Source organism: Anolis sagrei, chromosome 5 (genome assembly GCF_037176765.1).
Source record: "Anolis sagrei isolate rAnoSag1 chromosome 5, rAnoSag1.mat, whole genome shotgun sequence".
Classification (NCBI taxonomy): Eukaryota; Metazoa; Chordata; class Lepidosauria; order Squamata; family Dactyloidae; genus Anolis; species Anolis sagrei.
In genome coordinates this window covers 72866130-72888978 of record NC_090025.1, presented here as the reverse complement: position 1 = coordinate 72888978, position 22849 = coordinate 72866130, and the positions used below count along the sequence as shown (strand labels likewise).

At 40.2% G+C, this 22849-nt stretch overlaps 1 protein-coding gene across 2 annotated transcripts in view; it reads left to right on the top strand.

Annotated features, from left to right (window-relative positions):
* Positions 1 to 19450, top strand: part of TRMT9B (tRNA methyltransferase 9B (putative)) — a 45582-nt gene extending 26132 nt beyond the window's left edge. For both annotated transcript variants that reach the window (XM_067468756.1, XM_067468755.1), the window contains 3 exons: positions 3491 to 3645; positions 5348 to 5521; positions 8433 to 19450. In XM_067468756.1, the coding sequence (XP_067324857.1) occupies positions 3492 to 3645; positions 5348 to 5521; positions 8433 to 9454 (1350 nt within the window). In that variant the 5' untranslated portion in view covers position 3491 and the 3' untranslated portion in view covers positions 9455 to 19450. The remainder of the gene's footprint in view (positions 1 to 3490; positions 3646 to 5347; positions 5522 to 8432) is intronic.
* Positions 19451 to 22849: the final 3399 nt, after the last annotated feature.

Sequence of the window (22849 nt, the reverse complement as noted above, 5' to 3'; positions counted from 1 at the left end):
AGAACATTTGGCATCTGTCTACAAACCACTTAAGAAAGATTGTTCTTACTATGTTCAGTGACATCAAGCTGGCTGAAACAGAGAAACTGTTACTGTATGTATCTCGCCTTAATGTATAAGTCGAGTGTACATTTTGATATGAACGTTACGGATTTTGATATAACTTATGGATACTTCAAATATAATTTCATGGAGAAGAGGGAGCCCAGTTCCATCATCTCAGGGCCAGCTGCCCTTGGAAACTGCCACTGCTGTCTTCCCAACCTGGCATTCAAAAAAGGCTTTTGCTACTTTGCTCGGAAAAAGAAGTATTAACATTTCTGAAAAAGGTTAATGTACAGGATTAACTATTAACAAAAAAAAAAAAAAAAGGAACCATCCTCTTCTCTGAGCAGAGTGATGAAAGACAAAAGCTTAAGAGAATGTAGGATAAGCAGCATCCCTCTCTATTCTTTCAGTTCTCCATTGTCGGGAAGTGCCAAAGAACCACTGCCATTTTTCTTCCAGACGTTCAAAAAGGCTGGAAGGCAGAGAGATTAGGGGACGTGGGTGCTTTTAGATTCTCCTAGGATGAACCAAGCTCTAGCCTTCATCACTCTACTCAGAAAAGAGGTTAGTTCCTTAAAAAAAAAAATCAGCATTAAGATGCAGTGCTTCCATTGACCTATGGATAATTGACCCAGATATTTTGGGTCGAATTTCGACTATAATAATAATAATAATAATAATAATAATAATAATAATAATAATATATTTATTTATACCCCACCACCATCTCCCCGATGGGGACTCAAAGTGACTTACGGGTCCAAGCCCGAACAACATATTACATCAAAATAAAACCAAAACATGAACAACAAGCAACATCATCAAAATTACATGAAAAAAAAACATATGAATACAATAACAAAATAACATTACAATAAACAAAAAACACAGTCACAGTAACATGAGTTTATTCAAGAAGGAGTTTGTGGTTTGCACAGAACACTAAAACCAGGAGAGCAGTGTGAGAAATATGCTTTGATAAGTCTGTATGATCCTTGTTGTTGTTATATGTCTCCAAGTCAATGTGGATTTAGGTCAGGCCCATCATAGGACTTTCTTGGCAAGAGTTGCTCAGTTTATATTGCCTTTTCAGGCTGAGAAAGTATGACTTGCCTAAAATCACTCAGATTTCTTCTATACTGCCATATATAATTCAGATTATCTGCTTTGAGCTGGATTATATGGCAGTGTAGACTCATTTAATTCAGTTCAAAGCAGACAATGTGGATTATCTGCTTTGATAATTTGGATTGTGTGGGCTTCCGTGGTTGAGTGGGAATCTGAGCATTGGTCTCCCAGAGTCCTAGTCCAACACTTATTACAATCACGCTATTCCGTCAGATTCTTATATAATATATATTTCTGTTGCTGGTGCTAGTTTGTCCTATTAATGGTTCATAACTGCAGCAGTGCAGATATAATATTTTTTAAATGGTTTTAGGAGTGAGACATTGAAAATTAAGACATTTGATCTATGTGCCAGTGTTTCATATAGCCCTTAAGTGCTGTACTTCTGTATGCTTTTATGTATTGCTTGCTTCCTTGGAGATGTTCGGGCAAACAAGCTTTAGCCTGCTCTGGCTGATTTAAAGTAATGGCTTTTTCACCCTTTGTTCCATTCTCCTCCGTGGTAAGTTCAGCAGAACTGCAATTCGATGTTTTTAGCCCTAGTACTTTGCAAGCTAATCTCCGACTCCATGAAGTGAGCAAAGTCTTTCCAGTTCATATTCTGGGGGAAAAGATTTTAAAAGCCTAGATCATAAAGCGGGTAGAGTGAAGCTGTTGCCATGTGAACAGTCTATACAGCTTGGGTTACTTCCACATCAGTGCCCATTTTCAGTTGGTGTGGATGTAATAATACAAATGAGATTATATATGTGGTTACAGATTGCGTACCTAATAGCAACTATGTTTACTTTTATTTATTCCATCCCACCCTTCTCACCCTGCAGGGGACTCAGTGTACAAACTTTATACAGAACACGTATAGGCAAACATTCAATGCCATTATACAATTGACAGGACAAGCAATATATAGACAGAGGTATATAAATAATAATAATAATAATAATAATAATAATAATAATAATAATAATACCAGTAAAGGTGGTCCCAGTGGTGATCGGCACACTGGGTGCAGTGCCTAAAGACCTTGGCCTGCACTTAAACACAATTGGCGCTGACAAAATTACCATCTGCTTGCTGCAAAAGGCCACCTTACTGGGATCTGCACGCATTATTTGCTGATACTTGGGAAGTGTCCGACGTGTGATCCAATACAAAAGCCAGCAGAGAGTCTGCTGTGGACTCATCTTGTTGTGTTTCAAATAATAATAATAATAATAATAATAATAATAATAATACTTTATTTATATACCACCCTATCTCCCCTAGGGGACTCAGAGCAGTTTCCACACATACAAAATAATACAAAAACATACAATATAAAACAAAAACATAGGCATAAACTGTTAACACAACATATACATTAAAATCAATTTAAAACCAGTTTTTTCCCATTTCTGACATCTGGAGGCTATGCTCGACTCTGGCCATGGGGAGAGTGTGTGTGCTGTTGCTCCATCTTCCATGCCGAGGAACTTTTTTGTTGTTGTCCGTAGACGTCTCTCGATTGAATTGACGGTATGTCCTTTATGGAAACCTTTATTACCTCTCTGCTTTTTAAAGCATTACCTATTTATCTATTCACATTGCTATTTTTGATCTCCTAAGTGGGCATAAGCTGGGCTGATGGTCAGGAGCTCACCCCAACCTGGGCTTGAACTGTCAATAGTTTGATTGGAAAGATTTACTGCAGCTGGCAGTTAGCCTGCTGTGCTAAAGTCCCAATCACACAAAAGTGTTAGGTATATCTTTCAGAAGCTACCATAGCTGACTGCTAGCCAGGTATTCTGGAAGTTGTAATTCAACAGGTTTTTTTCTTTCAAAATCTGCAGAAATGTTGGCCCTATTGTCAACTTGATAAATTGAGCTGGTAATTAAGAGAGCCAGTATTTAGGCCTGTGAGTATTTGCTGACTACTCGAAGGATGAGATTATGGCATCAGGTTTGATTTGCAGCAAAATACAGGAGGAAACTGTGGCTGAGAAGAGCAGGGAGAAGTGCTGTGAAAGTGCATAACAAACAATTGGCTGGTTTGGTGACAAAGAAAGCTTTGAAAAGTTGTAACTTCTCATCAGAATATGGACTACTGGTATATGTGGGGAGTTGTAACTTCTTGACAGAATATGGATATGTGGGGAGTTGTAACTTCTCATCAGAATATGGACTACTGAGATATGTGGGGAGTTGTTGCTTCTCATCAGAATATGGACTACTGAGATATGTGGGGAGGACCTTTCCCATACTGTGTTTCTTGAATTTAACTTGAGCACACACTATTCACATTGTTTGATGTGCATGTGGTCATTATTTCCTGCAGGATGGAACATGAGGCTTCCCAGCTAGAAAAGCAACATGTACATAGTGTCTATGAAAACACAGCCACCTATTTCAATGATCTTCAGGGCAAAGCATGGCCTCGTGTTCGACAGTTTCTGCTAGAACAAAAGCCTGGAAGCCTCATTGCAGATATAGGTAAGTTGTTGTGGTTGTTACTTAGCACAATAGGATGATGGAACTGGATGTCGCTTTTGGCCTCATCCAACTCTGTGATTATATGAATCCTTATCTCTGAGAGCCCTGAATAACACAGAATAGGTTTTTGTGTCCACTAGGTTGCACATTTATCTCCATTAAATCATGAATTTCGTACACGTTTTCATATGTATCAAGGCACTCAATTCTCCAAATACTGGTGGGAGGAAGGTCTGGGCAAACTGCCATTTTTCAATTTTACAGATGCCAAAAAGTGAGGTGAGTGTCACCTACTACCTTGTGTTCTAGGAAGCCCAGCCAATCTGATCCAAGTGCTCTTCACAACAGGAAATAGTCCTCTAACTCAGTGACTTCTAAAATAGAATCATAGACTCATAAAGTGGGAGGAAACCTTGTCGGCCATCCAGTCCAACCCCTTGCCAAGAAGCAGGAAAATCACATTCAAACATCTCCCTTTAATTGTGGTGCCCAGAATTGGACACAATATTCCATTTGTGGTCCAACCAAGGCAGAATAGTTGCAATGCTTTTGTGTTCTAGGTCTTAAAATATAAAATCTAAGGTGATCCCTGATTTCTTAGCAAGTGTGTGCTTATTTATTTATTTATTTACGACATTTATATGTTGCCTTTCTCACCCCGAAGGGGACTCAGAGCAGCTCTCTCTCTCTCTCTCTCTCTCCCTCTCTCTATATATACACACATACACATACATACATACACACACACACACATATACACGCACACACAAACACACACTTATATACGCTCTCTCTCTCTCTCTCTCTCTCTCACACACACACATATACACACAATATATTATATTGTATATTAAACAGCGCTCCATGCAGTCATGCTGGCCACATGACCTTGGAGGTTTCTATGGACAACGCTGGCTCTTCGGCTTAGAAATGGAGATGAGCACCACACCCCAGAGTTGGACCCGACTGGACTTAATGTCAGGGGAAAACCTTTACCTTTATTATATTATTAGCATAGTATAATATCAGTACTAAATCCTACTATATTGTACTATATCATTATATTGTAATATTATTAGTAATGTTACATGTCATATAAATATATAATAATAATAATAATAATAATTTATTATTATTATTATTATTATTATTATTATTACAATAAACAGTGGAACAGCACATCCCTTATACTTCCCTTTTACTGTTGCCCGACACAACTCCTACTGGGATTGAAAAAGCGATCCGGCATTTGGATCAGGATGGTCCCTCTGCCAAACTGTGGGCCATTGGCAAGGGACTGATCATACCAACCCACAATGCTAAGGCTGTTTAATAGCTGTCTAAAATGTTGGCCAAGCTCATGGTCATGCCAGAATGAGCAATGCTTACTGAATCACAGCAGGCAAGGAACTGAGTCCATCTGTTTTTGGAGATGGGCATTAAATGCTTCAAAGGCCTGTGTACAGAGCCAATTGTGTTTATTTTATATTATTATTTTGAAATAATTTTTATTGTGTTTTTTTATAGAAAAGTATTTTTGTTGCAATGGCAACATTTTTACTCCAGGAACACAATCAAACATAATTTTACTCTGTTTTTGTGTTCAGTATGTTTGAACTGAGAAAATGTATTTATTTTTGCTATGTTTTATTTTCCTAGCAGTAAAGCAAAGTTTGATGTATGTGCATTTTATTTTTTTAAGGTTGTGGGACTGGAAAATATCTTGGTGTCAACAGCCAAGTATATAACCTTGGATGCGATTATTGTGGCCCTTTGGTTGAGATTGCAAAGACTAAAGGTTGTGAAGTGATGGTCTGTGATAACCTTAATCTCCCTTTTCGTGGTCAGTGCTTCAATGCAGTCATCTCTGTGGGAGGTAAGAGAATTTGATAACTTGAAGGTCTGAAAAATACAATGTCAGAGTGATTGCCTAGTCTTTTATCATATGTATGTCAGCTAGGAGCTTCTCTCCAGAGTCTCAGGTAGAGGTCTTTTATGTCACCGGTTGCTACCAAATCCTTTCAGTGATTGTGCCAAGTCTGGAATTGGAGACCTTCAAGAAGATTAGTTGTTCTTGATGGCATGTGTATAGAATATTTATTCTCTTCTGCAAGCATTAAAAAGTTGAGATAGAGAATATAATTTATTATGTGATGTGGTATGCGAGATACCACATCAAAATGGTAGTTGGACTAATTGTGACACAGTTATTTATGTAGGAACAGGCAGGAGAATTCACTGAACTCAACTACTGTAATGGATTCCTTGCAGATTATCTCCTTGATATATTTTTTTCCCGTGTCAGGAGTGACTTGAGAAACTGCAAGTCACTTCTGGTGTGAGATAATTGACCGTTTACAAGGATGTTGCCCAGGGGTCACCAAAATGTTTTATCATCCTGTGGAAAGCTCCTCTCGTGTCCCTGCATGAGAAGCTGAAGCTGACAGATGGGAGCTCACCTGGATTTGAACCACCAGGACAATGTAAAATATCAGGGAGGGGATCCAGGGATGAGGTAGGATTTCATTGCACAAACCATAAAATAAGTTGCTTATGCAAAGTTCGGTCAGGGAGTATCTTACATTCAGTCATTGAAGGCACATTGGAATAACCAGGTTTTCAGGCTCCTCCAGAAGATTGCCAGGGTGGGGGCTTGCCTAATACCTCTAGAGAGCAAATTCCAGAGGTGCGGGGGGGGGGGGGGGGGCACCACAGAGAAGGCCTTCTCTCTCGTTCCCATAAGTCCCACTTGCAATGAGGGCAGAAGCGAGAGAAGAGCCTCTCTGGAAGATCAAAGAGGTCGTGTGGGTTCGTAGACAGAAATGCGGTCACGCAGGTAGGTGGTTCCCAAACCGTTCAGGGCTTTGTAGGTCAAAACCTGCACTTTGAATTGGGACCGGAAAATAAACGGCAGCCAGTGGAGCTCCTTAAACAGGAGGGTTGACCTCTCTCTGTAATTTGCACCAGTTAATAATCTGGCTGCCGCCCGTTGGACCAATTGGAATTTCCGGGCCGTCTTCAAGGGCAGCCCCACGTTGAGCGCATTGCAACAGTCCAATATAGAGGAAACTAAGGCGTGGACCACTGTGGCCAAATCTGATTTCATGCGGTACAGTCGCAGCTGGCACACGAGCTTCAATTGTGTGAAGGCCCTCCCAGCCACCACCGACGTCTGAGCTTCAAGCGGTAGCGCTGAGACTAGGAGGATGCCCAGTCTGCGGACCTGTAACTTCAGGGGGAGTGCAACCCCGTCAAGCACAGGTTGCCACCCTGTACCTTGATCCGGCCTACGATTTGATTCTCCCTCTTGATTTACAGAGTTAATTGTAAGAAAAATTAAGATTCCAATATAACATTTTGCTTTCTTCTATCTGCTAGAACAAATAAATATGATATACTTGATTAATATATGTTCCTTTCTGAGACTGGGAAAGACTCCAATATTTCACTATTCAAAAACCATTGAATGTTTAATATCTTTGATTGATTGTGTTGAAAAACAAATTGCAGGTTGGAGCCCCACAGAGTAATAATAATCTAGAGACAGCCAGAAAGGAAGTTCTGCCCATTTTAGGAGCTGGATAAAAAAAAAAATAGGCAAAAATGCTGGTAATAGATATGATGACTTTGTTCTTGTGGGTTTGCTATGGTCCTAGACCTTGTCCCCATTCTGTGAGACACAAATGCTCTGGTAAGAAATGCTAAAGGCTTTGAATAACTATGATTCTTCTGTTTCCCTTGCATTGGCCATGGTAGTCCACGCTCTGGTTTCATCCCGTATAGACTACTGCAACACTCTCAATGTGGGGTTGCCTTTGAAGTTCAGAAACTTCAAACAGTCCAACGGGCAGCAGCCAGGTTGTTAACAGGAGTGGCGCTCAGGGAGCACACAACTCCTCTGTTGTGCCAGCTCCACTGGCTTCCAATTTGCTACCGAGCACAATTCAAAGTGCTGGCTTTAGCCTATAAAGCCCCACACAATTCCGGCCCAACTTACCTGTCCAAACATATCTCTCCTTATGAACCATCTAGGACTTTAAGATCTTCTGGGGAGGCCCTGCTCTCGGTCCCACCTTCTTCACAGATTCAGTTGGCGGGAACGAGAGACAGGGCCTTCTCAGTGGTGGCCCCTTGGCTATGGAGCGCCCTCCCTAGGGATATTAGATTGGTCCTCACCCTCCTAACATTCCGCAAAAAAAGTTAAAACCTGGGTTTTTGAACAAGCTTTCCCAAATGCAGTGTAGCAGCCAAACTCTGACCTTCGGAACGACTGGACAATGCGATTGGGTAACGATTTTAGTAATGAGACGCTGAGGACTTATACTTTTATTGGTTTTATTGTATTTTATCTAATGTTACTTATGCTAAATGCTTTAATTGTTTTTATGTGATTTTGCTGCATCGAATTATGCCTTTTGTAAACCACCCTGAGTTGTCTTCGGGCTGAGAAAGGCGGTATATAAATATGGTTAATAAATAGCCATGGCATTTAAAGTAGTGTCAAGCTGCATTAATTCCTCGGAAGACAAAGCAATAGCCAAATGAAGTATTCTAGATGTCAGATGGCAGAGATTTAGTGACCGATACAGCCTTTTGGCTCTCCTGAGATTAGCAAAACAATATTCATAATGGTAAAATTGTTAATTATTCAAAACAATAGAAATATTCAGATGTACTATATGCATACAGGTTGCAGAACTGAGCTTTACTTGGTGCAGAATTTTAATATGTTCTTTGCTAAATCCACATTTTTCTGAACATGCAACATCTTTTTGGTATTTTTGCAGTGATTCACCATTTCTCCACCAAACAAAGACGAATCAAAGCAATAAAAGAAATGGCCAGGGTGCTGGTACCGGGAGGCCAGATGATGATTTACGTTTGGGCGATGGAACAAAAGAATCGGCACTTTGAGAAACAAGATGTGTTTGTCCCATGGAACAAAGCCTTGTGCTCCCAGTTGCTTTCTGAATCCAATAAGGTTGGACATAGCACGGATATTGCACATACAGGGAGTTCTCAGTCCATGCATTCACGCCAAGTAATGGGCTCTAAATACAGCTACCCTTTTACCCTTGATTTGAAACATCCCCAAAGGACTGATGGCTGCTTAGCTGAAGCCTGCTGTGTGAAAATTTCTAATGGGGTAGAAAACCGATTTTACAGAGGCCTTGGGAGATCTTTCCGTTCGTGGTTTTCCTCCAGATCCCTAGATGAGTCAGCTTTGAGTAAACAGAATGAAAAAATGGAATCATTGAAAAACACAGTTGGGTGGACAAACAGCACGGTATCAATTCAGCCATCAAGACACTGCAGCTTAGACCTAGGTTGCCATGGATCATTGTTGAAAGAACCCGTTGACTATGATGAAGTGTTCATGAAGCATATGGCTTGTAAGAAAATGGAATGGCTGACGGCTTCAAGATCAATGAGAGATTTCAATGGCGAGCCACCTGCATTAGTCCAAAGCCACAGTGGTGATGCCTCATTTCTCAGTAGTCCTGTTAGAAACATAAACAATGGTTATATCCATCCAAGCAATACTCGACCCTTTCCAGGCAAACACATCCAAAGGACTTCTTCAGTTAGCTCTAGCGAGTCTGTTGTAGATGCTGCTGTGGCCGTGGGAAATCAGGCCGATCTTGGAGAGGATGCAAAAGCCTTCATGCGTTACTACCATGTATTTCGGGAGGGGGAGTTGTTTGCTTTGCTTGAAGAAAATGTGCCTGAGGTTCATGTACTGAGTTCAAGCTACGATCATGGGAACTGGTGCATTATTGTGAAGAAGACTGAACCACAACAGAGATGAACTATGAAGAATACAGCTGTCACATATTGCTTCCCGTGGAATTTTAGAGACCTTCGTTCAGTTCTTGCCACCATTCTATGTGCATCGGTATAACATGCGCATAAAGGATGCCATAGAGGGGGAAGGGGGTACTAGACATTTTGAGAAAACACAGGTGTGTTACAAATAATATTTGTCATAATTTGATATTGCTTTTACGAAATCTGTTTTGTGTTTCAAAAAACCCCTTTTAAAAGAAATTTCATATAAGATAAGGAAGAACAGCTTTTTCATCCTCTCCCCACAAATTATCCTGCTGAAAATATCTGTCATGAGCAAAAAAATGCTAAGTTAACTTCTTGGGGGTGCAACTTCGCAATTGCAAACTGGTGGCCACCCCCTTAGTAGTAGTGACCATCTCCCAGGGCCATTCTACATGGGCCAAGTGAGTTGGGATGGGGAAGAATGGATTCTGTGATATCCACATGGCACATGGGGTCCATTTGCCTTATTGTGGAACAAGTCTGTATAATGTGGCCTTTCCCACACTAAAAAAATGTGGCAGAATGCTTTGGAGCTTCCCCAAAGCTCCAGATCTCACCTGCACTTTGCCATCCCACTTTCTCCAGACTCGCATCATCCAATAACAGAGGATGGCACCTACCACCAGTTTCATCCTTGGCTTAGCAACTGGGCATAAAACTGGTGGTGGTTGTCACTTGTAGCATCCACTAACACTAGCTGATCACACTATGTAACAGGATTTTGTCCCTGGGTTATAAATGTATTTTCCTAATTGTTTATATCATAAAAACACATTAAAAGTTTATTAAATTTCAAAAACGTTGCTTTTACAGAACATCCAACAGCACATTGGAGTCAGTCTTGACTGGGACCTTACAGGAAGGCCCAGGTCTAATGGAATATCAAATTAATTCAGTAATTCTCCATTTTGGGCCCTGTCAGGAAGGGCCCACAGAGTCTCAACCAATTCAACATAGGGTTTGTTTTTGTTTTAGAGGTGGTGAGGTCACCTCTGAGGATGCCTGCCATAGATGCAGGTGAAACGTCAGGAGAGAATACTTCTAGAACATGGCCATACAGCCCGAAAAACCTACAACAACCCAGTGACTTCGGCCATGAAAGCCTTCAACAATACAATTCAACATAGTTTGTGGCAGAGACAAAAACAACGTTTCTGGTGTATGACAGCTGCTTTCAAAGTATGTACTACACAATTAAACAGAAAATAACACTTTCAAATCAGAAACAAAATTATTTTCAAATTTTGTTACATAATGTCAGATAAGGAAGGGGCAAAAGGAAGGCATGATTCATCCTTCCCTCCTTCCCTTGTCTTGTGTTGTTTCATCTAGTGTCAGTGGATGCGATGAGCAACAACCACCAGCAGTCTTAATGTCTGGTGATTTCTGCTAAGCTGAAGATGGGAGGGGGGAAAAAAGGCTGTTCCAAACTGGATTTGGCACCACTGGGCTGTGTGGACTTTATTCAACTACTGCACCAGCTCAGTGGTTGATCATGTAGACTCCAGTGGCACTGATCCCGAGTACCTCACTCCAGATCAATATTACTGTATGAAGCCCATGTAGATTGGTTCCCAATTAGCACTGGCCATTTTGGCAAGGGGATTTGGAGAAACAAAGTGAAAAAATAGATCTCCAGCCCCAAACATTGAGCAGATGTCTCTTGTATTTTTTAAAATTCAATAATGTGTATGCTGTAATGCTGGCTTTTACTTTTTAGAATGGTTTTAAAAAACTTTGTTATCCAATGTATTGTCGAAGGCTTTCATGGCTGGAATCACTAGGTTCTTGTGGGTTTTTTCGGGCTATAGGGCCATGTTCTAGAGGCATTTCTCCTGACGTTTCGCCTGCATCTATGGCTCTATCCATCTATGGATCTATCCAAATTGGCTCCAACTACTACAGAATATTTCGTACAACTAAAGCCTCCAAAAATTAAGATTCGACTTCTAATGGAATATTAAGAAGATCAGGAGTTCTTCCCCTTCAGCTGTAGCTATTTATTACATACATTCATTTATTTTTATATTAGAATGTAGTCATAATGCAATTCCAGCTTGTTATTCTAGAATTTTGATAGCTTTTGCTCATCTCAACCATGACTGAGTGAAAGATGCCATATTTAAATCAAGGTTTATGATTCCAGTAGGTTGTCTTAAACCAAGCATGGGCAACTTTGGTAGGTCTGGGACAATTTTATCCCTGGAACTTGCTGTGTACTTTGTCGCCACCAAAAAGATGGACACAGAAATATTCAGTACAATGTCTGTTGCACAGAAATAAATGTCACTATAATTGGCGCCATTATTTCCTAGTACAGTGTTCCCTTGCTACTTCGCAGTTCGCTTTCCGCAGACTCGCTGTTTCGCGGGGATGGAGGAGGAGGAGGAGGAGGGCTTGCTTCCCTTCCTTCCTTCCTTCCTTCCTTCCTTCCTTCCTTCCTTCCTTCCTTAAATGAGCAATTGAGGAAGGAGGAGGGGGAAAGGGGGGGAGGAGGAGGAGGGCTTCCTTTCCTTTCTTCCTCGAGTGAGCAAGAGGAGCATGCCTACGCTGATTTTCACTTATCGCGGGTGGTCCTGGAACGTAACACCCGCAATAAGTGAGGGAACACTGTATATAGAATTGTAATCAAAGTCAAATATGTCCAGTAACCTTTGTTCTGCATTATTCTATTTGAAATGATCAAATGCGTATTGGTATTTTGTTTGTTTGTGACTTACAGTTAAAATAAGGATTTTTGGTGAAACATTCTGTACCTGGTTAAAGCAGAGAAGATGATGATTTTTGTAAGAATAGTTTGCACCAGTGTTTCACAAGCTTCAGCTTTTAAAATGTTTTAGACCTCAGATCCACAGATACTTGACCAGTAGGCATGCTGTACAATTTTCATCCCTAATGTACGTCATACTTTAGGGCTCAACTCTTACCAAATTACCGTATTTCCTAGATTTTTTCTTTTCATTAGTGGGCTTAGTAAGCTTTCCCAGTGGAATATTTTTGTGTAGCAAGAAAGAATTCTGATAGTGAAGCTTTGGCTATCGCCGCATTTAGAAGCTGGGAAAAGCCTCCAAATGGGTTGCAACCGAATGTCATGGGCAACAACAAATTTTCTACATTCTTGCATCCATTAAAATAATACACAGCTTCTTATGAATTAACCAAACAAACACTGTTTGTTTTGGCATTAAAGCACACAACTGCTGTCTATAGTGTATAATTATAGCTAGTCATTGTAGCAATGAACAAACAATAGGATTTCTTTCACAGTGCTGCTAAGAAGCCTTGGTCCTGCCTCCAAATATTAACTTAGTTCCTGACACTATGGTTATATGCACTTTAGCCGTCCATGTGATTGTTAAAGGTGTCAAAATTGTTGCTGAGACTTGTGTCTCCTTTAGGTTCTTTTCTCAAAATGGCCTGCTTCTGTGTGATTTCCCGTTATCATTCTTTTGATAGTCTTTTATTTAAAATAATTTAATTCCCTTTGTTTTCCCAGAACAAGGATCACAGCATGTGTATTTTGAAGAAGACCTTGTAGGCTATTGGCATACTACCTTGGACTTGTGCCTTCCTGTCCTCATTCAGAATGGGCTTGAGATTAGAAGCATTAACTTTAAACTAAGAATTGAAATCAATCTTAAGTATATTTATAGCAGGAGTAGACAAAGTGCATAACTTCAAATATTGTTTACTTGCAGTTCCCATCAGTCCTAGCCAACATAGGCGACAAGCAGGAATGCACAGTTGTACTCTCAATTACATTTGATCCACATTTGTTTAGGAAACAAGTCACTATCAGAAACCACCCTTTGAAATTGACTTGTTTTCTTAAACTACGAGGGTTGAATGAAAAGTAATGCCTCCAACTCCTCAACAGATGGCAGTACTGGTATGCAGTAGGTACTGGCTTGTTCAGTAGACTCTCCTCTACAGTTTCATTTTGACGGGAAGCCTAAACATTGAATGATTGTGTTGTTAAAGTGCAAAGTATAGAACCCTGCGCAGACGGTCGGTCAATGCGACTTAAGCAACGTGCAGTCATTGAATTCTTGACAGCAGAAAGTGTCACCCCAAAGGAGATTCATCAGAGAGTGCAAGCTGTTTATGGTGATTGTGTTGGTGTGAGTACTGTGCATCGTTGGGCGAGAGAGTTTAAAGATGTTGAGGTTGGAACATCTGACTTGCATGACAAATAAAGAGTTGGACATCCTGTGACAGCAACCACCGAGTTTCCCAAGCAAAAGGTTGACAGATTGATTCAGGATGATCGTCGTATCACTCAGAGAGAAATTTCAAGCATAATGGGCATTTCACAAGAACATGTAGGTCACATTATTGCTTTGCTTGGCTATCAGAAGATTTGTGCACGATGGGTTGCGGAAACAGAGTGTCGACTTCTGTGATGGCTTTAGAAAACTGGTTCATCATTGGCAGAAATATATGTAATTGTCTGGTGATTATGTGGAAAAATGAATAGTGGTAGTTAAAGAGCTCATTCTAAGGATTATTTCTGTGTTTGATTTATTAAAAATATCCCCATGCAAACCCAAGTAACAAAGGTGGAGGCATTACTTTTCATTCAACCCTCGTATAGTCCTCCTCCTGATGGCATTGGAGGGTGAGGTAGACATATTTAAGATCAGTTGACATTGTGTAAAATATTAAGTATTGTGCCAGATGGCAATCAAAATAAATGTTCAAAAGACAATTACTATTTGAGTAATTGTTGCAATAATAAGTGAATTTTCTATTTGTGAAGAAATTGTCTTCCATACTTTTAAGTGAGTTTCTTAAAACTTCTCTGTTTTGCTAATGAAGATGTGATGAATCAGTAGCTAGAAAACTGTAGACGAAATCTAAACCTGTCTCATAACAAAATGACAATTAATATTCCTACCTTTGTGTAGACATTGTCTTTTGTCAACAAATAGTGTTTCCCACTAGCAAAGAGCTCTTTAGAAAACTGACGTGGATTAACAGCTTGTTCGCTGACACATCCTAGGCATACGTTTTGATGATGCCCCTTGGCAACGTGCATAAATGTGAGCATATACTCGATGACAAGGTTGCCCTTGGTTAAAACCCTTGTATCATGGTGAGGATGCTCTAAGGATGTCAGAGCTCGGCTTTGTATTCAAAATGAGAGCTGTAACCACTGTTCATGAGCTGAACAAACACTTGAGAAATTTGCAATATTGAATGTTACGATTCTCATGTTGGGTACAAGTGGCTCTTTATAGCAATAGAAATGTTCTCTTGTTACTATTCTGGAAAATGGCTCCATTTACTCTAATGGGCACCACTCTGGATGCCATTTATGCAGAATGTGGTTCCTTTCTGTATCATCAGCCATTGGATGCTCTCATTGGATTTCATTTTGTAGGCTAGTGCTTCAAAATTACAGTCAGTATCTATGTCACACACAATGATGGGGCTTGCTGTTAAGCAGTGGTCCCCATTTTTGATCTTCCGGATGTTTTGGACTTCATCTCCCAAAATTCCTGATGGTTGGCGATGCGATCAGGATCAATACACCTGGAGACCAAAGATTGGGAGCATCTACATAGACGTAGAGTCATTCTGCTATTTATTTATCATGTCAAAAGTGAACTAAAGGTACAGTTTTAATGTATTTAAAAGACAAACAAAGTTAAAAACTTGGCATTATACTAAATGTCCTTTGACCAGTAGCTGGCCACTTGGAGTGCCTCTGGTGTTGCTATAAGAAGGTCCTCCATTGTGCATGTGGCAGGGCTCAGATTGCATTGTAATAGGTGGTCTGTGGTTTGCTCTTCTCCACACTCACATGTCGTGGATTCCACTTCGTTATTCCATTCCTTAAGGTTGGCACTGCATCTCGTGGTGCCAGAGTGCAGTCTGTTCAGTGCCTTCTAAGTTGCTCAGTCTTCTGTGTGCCTAGGAGGGTCAGTATCAGCCATGGATTGAGGTTCCGGGTTTTAACCTGCCACTTTTGGACTCTTGCTTTCTGAGGTGTTCCTGTGAGTATCTCTGTAGATCTAAGGAGGCTATTTCTTGATTTAAGGGATTGGTGCGCTGGTTGATATCCAAACGGGATGGGCCGGAGATGCCAATGCCTTACTGGCTGCTGCTTTCTGGCGGATGTCAGGTGGTGCAATATCGGATAAACGGTATAATTTCTCAAGTGGTGTGAAGTGTAGACATCCTATGATAATGTGGCATGTCTCATTAAGAGCCACATCCACTGTTGTGATGTGGTGAAATGTGTTCCACACTGGGCATGCGTATTCAGTAGCAGAGTAATTTGCACAAGGGTAGATGTCTTCACGGTGTCTAGTTGTGATCCCCAAGTTGTGCCCGTCAGCTTTCGTATGATATTATTTCTGTGCCCACTTTTTGCTTGATATTCAAGCAATGCTTCTTGTAGGTCAGAGCATGGTCCAGATTGACTCCCAGGTATTTGGGTGTGCTGCAATGCTTCAGTGGGATTCCTTCCCAGGTAATCCTCAGAGCTAAGTTGCTTGTCTGTTCTTAATGTGAAAAGCACACATCTGCATTTTAGATGGATTGGGAATCATCTGGTTTTCCATCTAATAGGCAACAACAGCACCTAAAGCTTCTGAGAGCTTCTGTTCAACCATTTCAAAGCTCCCTGCTTGGGTGGCGATCATCAGTCTTTCTGCTGATGTTTGGAAAGAGTCAGGTAGGTCCTTCAGCATTATACACATACCACACAATGCCCAGGGAATTTACCCCTAGCTGTGTCCTTATCCACATGTTTTATGAGGCTATGCAAACACACTTTATAGTGCTGAAGGACCTGACTCTTTCCAAAAACCAGCAGAATGACTGATGATAATCACCCAAACAGGGTAAGGACACAGCTAGGGGTAAATTCCCTGGGCATTGTGTGGTATGTGTTTGTAAGGGAATGCTATATGACATGTGCTTACAAAATAGAAAAGTTGTGGGAATGTGTAACATTAGGACCTATGCTCTGGCCAATAGAAAGCTGAGCTGTTGCTGTATATGGTGTTTGGAATAACAGTGGGTACATGCTATACTATAGGAAAGACATAGCATTTTCCATAGTAATAAAATGTACCTTTTGCTTGAGCATACCACAGCCCCTTGCATATCTGAGAAGAACAGCATGTCTTTTTCCCCAGTAGGAATTTAGAAGATAGAGGCAGCCTGCTTAGCAAAAATGAGGTGAGTTGAAAAGAACAGCCAGACCTGTTCAGAGATATCTGATTTCCAGATAAATGGAGCCGTGCCATAAGATGGTGAAATCATGCATAAAGCTTTCTTGGTTTGTTTCCTTTATGAAAAGAAGAATGTTTCCCAAGGTTCGGGGAAAGGAGGGCAGCAATCTTGCATATTTTCTTTAAAAATAAATAGTAAAAATTGACTGAAGTTGGATATACATTGCCCTGATCTGGTCCCTGATTATCTGCTTATGCCAGCATTATCTCGCAGTGTAGACTCATATAATCCAGTTCAAAGCAGATAATCTGGGGTCAGATCCTAGGATGTAGGGTAGTGTAGCTCACGACTGAGATGACATCTGTTCCATATCTTGAATTTCTGGAGAATTTACAAAGTGGAATTTTGTATAGCTGACAAAAAAGAGCTGTTTATACTTCTCTTGTACCTTGTGTAAGTATGCAATACATATGTTGTAAATTGTTGTAAAATTCAAAAGGAAATAATGATAAACACACTTTCCATATTTGTAACTAGTTGTCCTCAGCCACGTGTTGCTGTGGCTCAGTCTGGTTAAATGGAAAAGAAAGAAAAGAGAAAGAGCAGGTTCCTCATATATTTAATTTCACAGTTCTTGTGGATATACAATATTTGTTATTGTTCCATTGTCTGGTTTGCCGACTCTAGAACACGTAACATATAATTGCCCACTTGTGAAACAATCTGTGTCTAGATCTGAACCACACAATTCTAAAGATTGGCCCTCAGCTTTGTTGATTGTGATTGCAAATGCCAATCGAATTGGGAATTGCAATCTCTTAAATTGAAATGGCATATCCATTGGAATCAGAGGAATGTGTGGAATGAGGATATCTTCAACCCAGAATATCAAGGCAGATATTCCACAATGTCTGCACTGTACTGGATTATATGTCAGTGTAGACTTAGGGCCCTTCCTTACATCCATATAACCCAGAATATAAACTCAGAACATCAAAGCAGATCTTCCACAATATGGGTTATCTGAGTTAAGACTGCCATGTAACCCAGTTCAGTGTGGATCATATACAGCTGTGTGGAAGGGGCCTAAAGAAAGACACAGGGTGCCCAAAGGAGCCCCAATGTCACACAAAATAATTAAATCAAAATATATGAAAATTCAACGTAGCAATGTATTCTGAAAGATAGAAATAGAATAGTAAAATATGTAATATAGCGTGTGTTGCTTTGACATCCAACAGATGGTGCTGTTTTTGCAAAAAGTATATTTTTACCTGTCACAGGTGTGACATCTATATAATAGTAAGTATGTGAAAACAGAAAAACATGCTCCTATTTGAACGCTACGCTGTGTAAAAAATTCAAAGCAATCGGTGAAATATCTTGGGAGACTAAAGATTTTGAACAAACAAACATTTACATTTTTAATTCTAAAGATTGGGGACTTGCATCTATCGGCATTTCCAGAGAGACCCTATATCCCAGGATCTGACCCCAGTTTTCTGCTTTAAACTGGATTATATAAGTCGCTACTGCCAGTTAATCTGGGATAAACCGAAAACCTGGGATTAGATCCTGGGATATAGTGCCTCTCTAGAAGGGCCCTTGGTTCTTGTCACTGGATCAGAAACACTGTCTTCATTTTACTTATGCATTTGATTAACAAAGTCTACATTTCCAAAGCCATGCAGAAAGTAACAACTAATATATTCTAATATAATCATCATCATTAGGAGTAAGTATGAAATAGATAACCTTTTAACTCCTCCCAGAAGATGTATGGATACAGGTTTCTGTGGATCTCAGGAATTAAAATCCAGAGTTAAGCAGGGTGTATTAGAACACCACTTTACACCCCCTTGTAGATCTCTGCTGTCATATTTTGGCATACACAGTGTTTAAGGAAGCATTTCTTGATCATTTAAAAAAGTAATAATGGGATTGGGCATGGATGTCTTAGGTACTCCAGACTTAAGTGTTTGGGACTTTGTAAACTAGTAGCCAAAGCCATTTTCCCAACAGCAGAAAGTCTAGCTCAATCCCTAATTGCTTTGTTTTCTCTTTACTAAATTGTAATCCGCAATAAAAAAGCATATTGGTTGGAGTGGAACAACCTTCATTTTTAGAACTCCACATACCAAGCCTTTCTCAAATGCTATTGCGTTTTATGGCTCTCTAGGTGTAAATATTTGTATTCTGCTGACATGAGCTTTCCCAAACATGCAATTCAATGGGTTCCCTCTGAGCGAAAGGGGTGATGATCTTGAAAGCACAAATGGGCTGTCGATGCTGTAACTGTTCCATATGCTCTGTGTTGACATTTGCTGCTTATCATATGCTGCTTTGCAAGGCTTTTTGGTTGCAAGAGTATAACTCGTACCAATGAAGAAGAGATTTTGTTTACAGGACTTGGTTTTACTCTTGCAACGTCATTTGCACTATTGAACCCATATTGAAATCCTATGGATCATAGGTCTGCACTGTTGTAAGGTATTGCTACATTTCCTGTGCTGGGGGGAAAGGGTTCATATTTATTAGCTTGTCGTATAGTGCGACTGCAAACTCACTCAAAACTTAAGGGTCTTCAGCTCAATGTCTATAGATTGCTTGTTATCCTTTGCCTTGTTTTTGGTTTGGCAGCTATTCAGTATTGTAATGTCCAAGTTTGTACCAAGTCGCATTACTGTAACTATCTGTGCCGATGTTATAATGTACAGCATTGCATAACTTCAGAAATGTTCAGATTTTCAACTGTTCATCAATAGATTAATAAAGATTATTTATGTTATCTATATAAATAAAAATGTAATGTTTGTTTGTGGGATTAAAAGAACTCAAAAACTACTGTACGAATTGCCACCAAATTTGGACACAAGACACCTGACAACCCATGTATGTCCTTCACTCATAAAAACACAACAAAACACAGCAGAAAAGACTTAAAAAGCCCCAAAAAGCTAAATTACGGAAAGCTAAATGACAATACAGAAAAAAGGGAAGAAAAAGGAAGGGGAGAAAAGAAAGAAAAAGAAAGAAAAAAAAGAAAGAGGGAGGGAAAGAAACAAGGAAAGGGAGAAGGAAGCATGGAAGCAAAGAGAGAAGGAAGGAAGGAAGGAAGGAAGGAAGGAAGGAAGGAAGGAAGGAAGGAAGGAAGGAAAGAGGTAGAGAAGGAAGAAAGGAGAGAAAGAGAGGGAAAGAAAAAGGGGAAAGGAAGGAAAGTTAGAGAAGGAAGGAAGGAGAGCAGGAAAGAAAAAGAAAAGGAAGGAAAGGGAGCAAAGGAAGGGGGAAGATGTAGAGAAAGAGGGAGTGAAGGAAAGAGAAGGAAAGAGCAGATGAGAAAGAAAAAGGGGGAGGAAGGAAAGAGATAGAGAAGAAAGGAAGAAGAGAAGGAAAGACGGGAAAGCAGGAAGGAAAGAGGGAGTGAAGGAAGGAGGGAAAGAAGGAGAGAAAGAAGGAAGGTTGGCCACAGCAACGCGTGGCGGGTACAGCTGGTCTATATAAATAAAAATGTAATGTTTGTTTGTGGGATTAACAGAACTCAAAAACCACTGGACGAATTGCCACCAAATTTGGCTACAAGACACCTACTAACCAAGGAGTGACCATAACTCAAAAAAATTGAGTTTGTCATTTGGGAGTTGTAGTTGCTGGGATTTATAGTACACCTACAATCGAAGAGCATTCTGAATTCCACCAACGAAGGAATTGAACCAAACATGGCACACAGAACTCCTATGACCAACAGAAAATACTGGAAGGGTTTGGTGGGCATTGACCTTGAGTTTGGGAGTTGTAGTTCACCTACATCCAGAGAGCACTGTGGACTCAAACAATGATGGATTTGGACCAAACTTGGCACAAATATTCCATATGCCTAAATATGAACATAGATGGAGTTTGGGGGAAATAGACCTTGACATCTGGGAGTAGTTGCTGGGATTTATAGTTCAACCTACAATCAAAGAGCATTCTGAACTCCACCAACGACTGAATTGGGGTAAACTTCCCACACAGAACTCCCAAGACCAACAGAAAATACTTAAGGCCACCCAGTCAAACTCCCTTCACCAGTGCAAGAAAACGTAATCAAATACTATTTACCCACAAGCATAAAGAAATTACATATATTAGAAACCAGCACTTTCTCATTACTTTATTTCCCATATCACGAGACTGGGCCACAGCAACGCGTGGCAGGGGATAGCTAGTCAAACATAAAAGCATGTCTTTGGAAAATTAATGTTTTTGTTACCTTGGGGTTGTGAGTTTTCCAGGCTATATGGCCATGTTCCAGAAGCATTCTCTCCTGACGTTTCACCCACTTTTATGGCAGGCATCCTCAGAGGTTGTGAGGTCTTTTACTTCATTTTCAAAAAAGTTTGAAAAATTTAAAATTCTAGATTTGAATACAAAACATATTAAATGTGCACTTGTGGATCAAAGAGACAACTTCCAACACATTATTTGTTCTTTATTTCCATTAGAGATTTCCTTAATGTGGAATAGTAGGAACCAATATTGACATTTGTGACAATGCTAGTGGAAAAAATGGGTAAAAAAATGGGGGTCATTGCTTGGGACTGGTAGGAAGTGGTTGCTTCTGACTTAGAAGAAGGATAAAAGAGTAAAGAACACATTGAAATTACTCCTACGGTATATTGGTAGTTGTTCCTGCTCCTAAAGAAGGCTCACTTTATTCATTGAAATGTACTAATAAAATTGAGCTTGGCCGAAAACTTTTGGAAAATTGATATTCATAACCATTTGGAAAAACCAGGAATCTCCACATGCTTTTGAAAGTGTGATCCTTTTGGAGATCAATCGGCATTCACACTATTTGGAATAATCATAACCTATTGGAAAGGCAGATTACAATCTTTTGTAAAATATAATCTTCCTGAGAAGAGTTAAAAACTCACTTGAGTTCACTTTCTCCTTAGTAAATGCAAAGCAATTAGGTTTCTCAGCTGTTAGACTGATATACCTAGATATCTCTTTGAACTGTTTAGGAACAAAGATACGCCAATGCACATTGACATTGAGCCTAGTCGTGTCCGACTTTGGGAAGGTGGTGCTTATCTCCATTTCTAAGCCAAAGAGCCAGCATTGTCCTTGGCCACCTCCTAGATCATGTGGCCAGCATGACTGCACGAAGCACCGTTATCTTCCTGCCGAAGCAGAACCTACTGAGCTACTCACATTTGCATATTTTTGAACTGCTAGGTTGGCAGAAGCTGGGGCTAATAATGGGAGCTCATCCTGTCCTGTGGATTCGAACTGCTGATCTTCCAGTCAGCAAGTTCTGCAGCTTAGTGGTTTAACCCACTGCGCCACTGCGGCCCCATAAACCTAGAATATCCCCATAACCACAGACAATTTATGGATACAAAAAACAGTACCAAAACAAGAGGCACCTAAATATGTGTGCCTCGGTTCAGTTGCAGACTGGGAACACTTTTTATCAACCACTGAATCTCTTGTAAAAATAGACTTGACAGTTGTCTTGACCTGAATATTACCTTTTACTTGGTTGATTGCCAAACCTAGTGCTTCTCTGCACTGATTGAAAAAAAAAGTATTGCTTTGATACTGACACAATGTATGACCCCATCAGCAGTGAAAATGCTTCCTTTGGGTATTAATGTGATATACCAAAACTCCTGTTCTGGGTCCTTGTTCTGGCAACAGCGTGCCACTCTCTTCTGGCTCTCGAGCAACAGGACAGTCATGACCGCAATAGCAGCAGTGGATGAGCTGGAAGCCAGAGTAAGCAAACATGGCACGAGGAAGTGATCATTCACTTGGTTACATGTGAGTAAATGGAAGAATTCAACTAAACCACTAAAATGGATTCAAATTTCAATATAATTTCAGTGTGGTGTATTACAGATAGGTGGGGCAACTAGCAGGGTGAATCCAGGACATCACTGGGGCTGAATAACAACACATAACAAATTTTGAAAACTTTTCTGTTCCTGGTCTAAACGTGTTTTTCCTGTTTAATTGTGCAGTACTTACTTTGAAAGTAGTCACACTCTTGTTGCCTTGCAAGCCACCCCAGAGTCACTTTAGGAAGTTGGTGGTGGGATATAAATAAAGTTATTGTTGTGATTATTATTTGAAACACAAGATTAATACACAGCAAACAAGATCACTCTGCTGGCTGTTGTATTGGATCACACGTCAG